Source organism: Fukomys damarensis, unplaced genomic scaffold (genome assembly GCF_012274545.1).
Source record: "Fukomys damarensis isolate Sample0158 unplaced genomic scaffold, DMR_v1.0_HiC HiC_scaffold_27, whole genome shotgun sequence".
In the NCBI taxonomy this organism is placed as follows: domain Eukaryota; kingdom Metazoa; phylum Chordata; class Mammalia; order Rodentia; family Bathyergidae; genus Fukomys; species Fukomys damarensis.
The window spans coordinates 8,417,247-8,423,770 of NW_022900939.1; the positions used below are offsets into that span (position 1 = coordinate 8,417,247).

General features: G+C 51.2%; 1 protein-coding gene across 1 annotated transcript; it reads right to left on the minus strand.

Annotated features, from left to right (window-relative positions):
* Window positions 1–3,897: 3,897 nt before the first annotated feature.
* LOC104854252 lies at window positions 3,898–6,025 on the minus strand. The gene is made up of 2 exons (XM_010612690.2): window positions 5,599–6,025; window positions 3,898–4,179 (listed from the first exon to the last, which is right to left on the minus strand). Exons 1-2 carry the CDS (start codon window positions 6,007–6,009, stop codon window positions 3,898–3,900), a joined length of 693 nt encoding a protein of 230 aa, XP_010610992.1. The 5' UTR covers window positions 6,010–6,025.
* Between the last annotated feature and the right edge of the window lie 499 nt (window positions 6,026–6,524).

Below are 6,524 nucleotides of genomic sequence, written 5' to 3' on the forward strand. Positions count from 1 at the left end.
GCCTGGTCTTTCTCTTTTGCCAGCACGCAGTCATTGCACTGAATGACCCTGATTCCCTTGGGAGAAAATCGCAGGGAACGTTTACAGTATAAACTTGCAATGTCCTATGGGGCAGAGTCCAGTTTTTCTCTTCACCTTACTTAGTTTTGGGAATTCAGTGAAAGCTTACGGCCTTCTGATGTCCTCAGACTATTTCTCAGATCTCTGGAGCTCTAGAATTTTTTTTACAGACCAGTAGTATCTTATTGCAGTACCCCCTCTACTTTAGTTCTTGGTAGCCATGATCAAGGGATCCCCAACGCCAATTCATTCTGACTCCCACCCAGGCCACACTGTCTTCTCTGTTCACTTTATTTGTGGTCACTGAGTGTTGCTACGTAGCCAGTGCTGCTGGGCTCTTATTATCTTTGTTAAATCCTGGGGGTGCATTTCAGCAGCAGCATTTTCTAGCATCATTTCCAATAAACATACTATCCTGCAACAATGTGCTTTTGAGAGGGACTGATCCCCTCCCTTCCCCTCCCATCCGTTCTCTCCCTTTTCACCCTGGCGTCTGAATTGTGAATCATGCATCTGAAGCCCTGAGCTTATCACTGTGTTACTTTAAACCCTCCTGGAGGCTGGGGATTTAGCTCAGTGGGTTCAGTGTTCTGCCTTGCAAGTGCAAGGCCCCGAGTTCAATCCCTGGTACCCCCCCAAAAGAAGTAAATGGAAACAAAGCTTTTTGGCAACCTTATGATTTCTTTAAATTACATGCTTGACTTAATTCATAGTCATTTGTTTGGGAAGGATATTACATATCTATTGGTGTTAAGTTCTATCATTATGCTTATAGAAATATAATAAGTATGGGATATAATAAAATAGAAACAAAAATCTGATCTTAAAAATGTGAATTTTTTTTGTAAATGGAAACAAAGCTTTTTGGCAACCTTATGATTTCTTTAAATTACATGCTTGACTTAATTCATAGTCATTTGTTTGGGAAGGATATTACATATCTATTGGTGTTAAGTTCTATCATTATGCTTATAGAAATATAATAAGTATGGGATATAATAAAATAGAAACAAAAATCTGATCTTAAAAATGTGAATTTTTTTTAGTTGCTTTTGGATTACAAATATATTTTTTTCTGTGGGAAGTTTTGTTAGAAAATGTAAGTGGTACAATCAACAAGTATATGATATTTATCAATTAATAAAACCAAGGAGTTTATAAATCATAAAATTTTGAGGACAGTTTCTCAACTATAATATGTAATTTTGTTTTATTTATAATTACATTATTTCAAAAATATTATAAGAAAATGAGAAAGAACATAATGTTTGAAGATCATATCAAACTAATATATTTCGACTAGTCTGTGTTCTATAAATTCTTGTTTATTTCATATCCTTTTTTTGCTGTCATATATATGTATATTTGAAATTTTTATTTAGTATCTTCATTTCTTGTTATCATGTATGTTTGCAATCTTTAATTTAAAAAAAAAAAACCTCTCCTGGAGGGCTAGAAGCAGCCAACTTCCCTCAGAGTCTGCTTAGTCTTCACGGGACGGACCCCACGTAGGAGCCAGATGGGCACATCTGCGAGGCAGGTTGGGTTAAAGGGGATCCTGTGGGCTGTGTAGAGGAATGGAGGCGGGTGGATTATCAGTGGATGACCTGGCTTTATAAGGAGGATGTGCTAGAAGGACCGGAAGTAGTACGGGAAGCCATGAAACACCACAATTCTCACCTTCTGCATGGGGGCAAAGGGTAACTCCGTTAGTGAGGTTTGTGAGCCGCTGACCTCACCAAAGTGTTAAGCAAAGAACACTTTCCAAACACATAGTCAGCACTCAGTAAATGTCAGCTCTGATTATTATTAAAGTAAGGGGTCAGGGAGAGGAACAGGAGACGGTTGGTGGGAAGGGCAGGGGAGGCAGGTCTATAAGGGCACAGCAAGGGATGGCACCAGCTGGCATCTTCTGTCACCAGTGGGGAGTGCAGTGGGGTGGGGCCGCGTTCTCTGCCCTGGGGGGCCCTGGGGGCCGGAAAGGCTGTGGCTCCTGGGGTGAGCCAGTCATCACTGCAGACCTGGGCCCCGCAGCTCCAACTGTGACCCCAGTCGGCCAGGATTGATGAAGGCTCCTCTCCTCCTCCCTCTCCTCTCCGCTTCCTCTTACCCCTTCCCCAACCTTCCCACCCCCATATTTTGGTAACAGTTTCATCAAGATATAATTCACATACCGTATAATTCATCCACTTAAATTGTACAATTTAGCGGTTTTGAGGATATTCATGTAATTGCACAACCATCACTACAATCAATTATAGAACATGTTCAATACCTCAAAAACTAAACATCCTCCCCTATCCTCTAGCCACTACCCCAACCCCCATTGCCCCTGGCCCTAGGAAACCGCTAATCTACTTTCTGCCTCTATATGTCTGCCTATTTTGGACATTTCATATAATCAGAACGCATGATAAGAAAATTCTTTTCTTAAACTGCTTTTTGTTTTACCTGCAATAAATACTTCAACACAGAGGAATGAGGTGCTGATGGCAGGCACTCAGGCACTAGTAACAGGGTGTGTGTGTGTGTGTGTGTGTGTGTGTGTGTGTGTGTGGTGGGGAGGAGAACAAGAACTGGAGGCTCAGATCTTACTTCTCTGCATAATGCTAGCTTGCTTGTTTTTCCTCTTATAATGTGCTTAGAAGGAAAAATGTCAAAAGCCAACCAACAACAGAATCCAGGAGGCGGCTGTGAGTCACTGTAGTGGCTGAGGCCCTGCTGAGCAAAGAATGCTGGGGAATCTCTGGCCTTGGGGCTCCCCTAGGAGGGGAGATGAGGTGACTGTGTGGAGTGCACGCGTGGAGGCTGCAGGAAGAGACCAAACAGTGTTGATCTGGAAGTGGCAGGTGGCTTCACAGAGGACACGTAACAGCTTCAGCTGTTAACTGAAGCACAGGATCACACAGAGGACCACACGGAGGACTGCACAGGGAAGTCATCCAGGGGCCCTCAACCTGTTCTCTGTGGAGCCGACTGTGACCTCTGGAGGGAGGGGGAGGACTCACAAGTGTGTGTCAAGCTGCTGGCTCGAGCAGGCTCCGAAGGTGGCCTTAGGTGGCTCTCACTGGGTCTAAGATTCAGTGGCCCGCCAAGGACAGCCTCTCTCTCTCCAATTCTCTTCTGAACCTTTTCAATCACAGCAAAAAGAATCGACGTGGTGCCCACGTGGTCCCATCACCTCACTACCACCTGCTAATTCCCCTGCTAAGTACAGACAGCGGGCGTCAGAATTGGGCAGCAACTTTATCTTCTTAGAATTTCACAGCACTGTTTGGTTTATGGCGAGTGTAGCTTATGACATAAAATACACAACAGTGATGTCAAGTTTCTGCTTTACGTTTTTTAGAGCTTAGTAAGTGAGGCTGTGTAAGGAAAACTGTCGTTAAATCACAGTAGGTGGGATAGAGATACAGAACGAGACGGTGGTGGTGGGACACCGAAAGACCAAAAGCAGGTGACGCTGGCACTGGACGAGTTTCAGCGATCAACCTCAGGTCCGGTGGTTTGTGCTGTTGAGGTGAGTGGTCAGGGCCTCTGGCTTTGGGGCGGTGGCAGACCTGCCTGGAGCGCCGCCTCCCAGCACCCGGGCTTTGGCTCTCACCGGACACGGAAGTAGACATTTGTCTTCTCCTTATGTCCCCAGAGTCCGTCACCAGTGCCTGGCATGCAGCAGTCCGTGGTGCTTGTTTACCAAGCTCACGAATGAAGGAAGGAACGAGTGTGCGGCCGTCTTCCGGTACGGTGCACCGAGTAACCACGCCGAATGGGCGTCTGTTCACTGTAACGCGGACCAAGCCACTGCAGTGGGCGAGACACCCCTCCCTTAGCTTCCGCTCAGGGTGCCACTTCAGTCAAGAAGAATCCGGCTCCCTGAACACGGCCATAGTCAGGGTGCCGCCGTGTGGGCAGAAGGAGATCTCTCTGCAGCGGGGATGCCAAATCCTGCCAGGGGCACGGGGAAGGGGTCTGAATAACATCTGACTTGCGAGATGGAGTCGCCACGGTCACCTCAGGGAGAGCCAGAGTGAGTGAACGAGTGATGGGGTTGGCACTGTCCTCGGCCTCGGCCAGGGCACGGCTGGGCTCCTTTTCCATAGCTGGGGACTGGCCTGTTGGCTGAAACCACAGCGTGTGGAAGACAGACCAAGAGCCAGGCTTTGTTTAACCAAGCAACATGGAGCACACTGGGAGAAAACCAGACAGCTAGGGAAATCCTCTCCCTCAGTGGCCCCTCGGGCTTGTGGCGGGGCAGGTCGCCCTTGGGCAAGTGACCAAGGGACGTGGGGACTGCTTCTCAGACTGCTGCACAGCTGGCCGCACTCTCTGCCTCCCCCTTCCCCCTCTGGCATGTGGGCAGTGTGATGTTGGCATGGTGACCAGTCAGCCTCTCCCCCTCCTCTGCTTCCTGAGGTGACAAAGAAGCCCTGAGGAGTAGAAGGGCCCCCGCCCCGCCACAGCTCCACCAGCGCAAGAATGGTAGGGAGAGCTGGGTCCAGGAGCTGAGGGGCCTGGCGCTAGGGAACAATGGAGCCGTTGCCCTGGCAACCAAGCAAGGCCTCTCCCTGGGCCTCAAGGCTGAGTCTGGGAAGAGGTGTCCTAGGAAAGGAACAGAGGGGGCTGTGCTGTTCTTACAGCTGTCTGTGCCCCAAGCAGAGTGGCAGAGGGCCCCTTTCTGGGGGAGCTGATGGGCCCCTTGTGGCCCATTCTCCAGAGGCACTGAGGTCCTGCAGTGTCTGAGCATCTTCCTCCCAGGTCTGGCTCAGGGGCAGAGCTGTGACCTTGGGGCCGTCCTGGAAGCTCCATGATGTGTGGGGTACTGGTGGGGAGTGGGATGGGGACAGGTCTGTGTCCTCTGCCCTGGGAGGCCCCGGGGGTAGGAAAGGCTGCAGTTTCTGCTGCGAGACAGTTATCACTTCAGATCTGGGCTCCATGCTCCCACTGTGAGGCCCAGGGAAAATCCCTTTATCCTCAGGTGTCAGGAGGAGTGATTGCAGCCACTTTGTGCCTGCACTGATTAAGACGCCCGGACCAAGGTGTCACAGAGGCGGTGCACTTCCTCCTCTCCCCTCCCTTCCGCCCGGTGTGCTTCCTTCTTCCTCTGGTTGACGGTGGTTGGCAACCTGGGGGTGTCTCCCTGGAGCTACATGCGGTGCTCAGACAAACGCACTCCCATTCTGCCGAAGGGCTCCCTGTTGCTCATTAACTAATCTATGAGGGCCCCAGGAAGGAGGATATGGGGCGCTTTGAGAAGGGGTGGGCACAGGTGTCCTTTCCTGTCCGCATTTTCTCATTTCCCCTTTGAGCTTGGGTTGCTTTTACCGTAGAGAAGACAAAAAGTTAAGAGGAGACAAAGTAGAGCTTGACAAAAGCTTGCGATGAGCTCAGAGGCATTGGGGTGGTCACCCCTGGCGCCCAGGGTGTCCTGGGCCCTCTGCCCCCGTCCCCGCCTGCACAGAGGCAGGTGGCTGCGGTCGAAGCTGCTCAGCGTGTGACGCACCTGAACTGTGCACCGCCCGCCTCACCCGTCTCACTCACCCGCCACCTCCACAGCGCACCCAGCGCCGCGATCCCGTCCTGCGTGGGTGCTGGGGAGATGAAGGCGGGAGACACCCGCGCTGCCAGACTCCGTGTCCTTGCTCCCTCTTGTGGCCGCGCGGCCTCATAGCCGCTTCCCACGCCTGTGCCCTGGGCAGCGGCCGAGAGCAGACAGGGTTGGTGGGGAAGGGACCCCGGTGCTGAAAGGAGAGGCACTCGGATCTTTGAGCCGGTCTGGCCTGGTCCTTGGGCGCCCAAAGTAAAGATCGTGGCAAGCCTGGGCCCCGGAGTGTGACTGGAGTCCCAGGTTCTGTCCTGCTTCTTCCCCAGCAAGAGCCTTGTTGAGATGGCCCCGCCGTGCTGAGGGGGCCTGGGCGGACCCGGCCCAGGGATCTGGTCCACACGGGTCATCTCGGAGCTCAGTTAGAATTCCGGAGAACTGTGAGGTCCCTGCCGCGAGCTGGGCTCATCGTGGTTCGGGTGGGCCGACACTGAGAAAACTGAGGAGTCCATACTTGTTGCTCCAGTGCCTTCAGTTTGGGGTGTGGGTCCTTCCACACAGAAATCCTTAGCCCCAAATCATATGCAGATTATGAGCTCAGGAGCCTCTTTCTGGAGCTAGTGCTTTCATTGGCTTCTCAAAGGACACAAAAGACTAAGAACCTCAGCTAAAGCCACGGAGGCCAGAATGTCCTCACAGTGCTGTACAGGCTGGGTCACAGCGCTCACCTTGGGAGGGCTTGACTGCTCAGAAGACATTGTCTCGGCTTCCTTCTGCGGCTCCTGCGAGGTGTCTTCGGGGACAACTTTAAAACTGTGGAAAAGCCTGGGGCTTGTTTCTTCTGAACCACATTTCGTTTTTGTCCCCAGGATGACCCAGCTTGATCACCCACCTTAGTCACCAGCTTTGGATCCAAATGACTGTT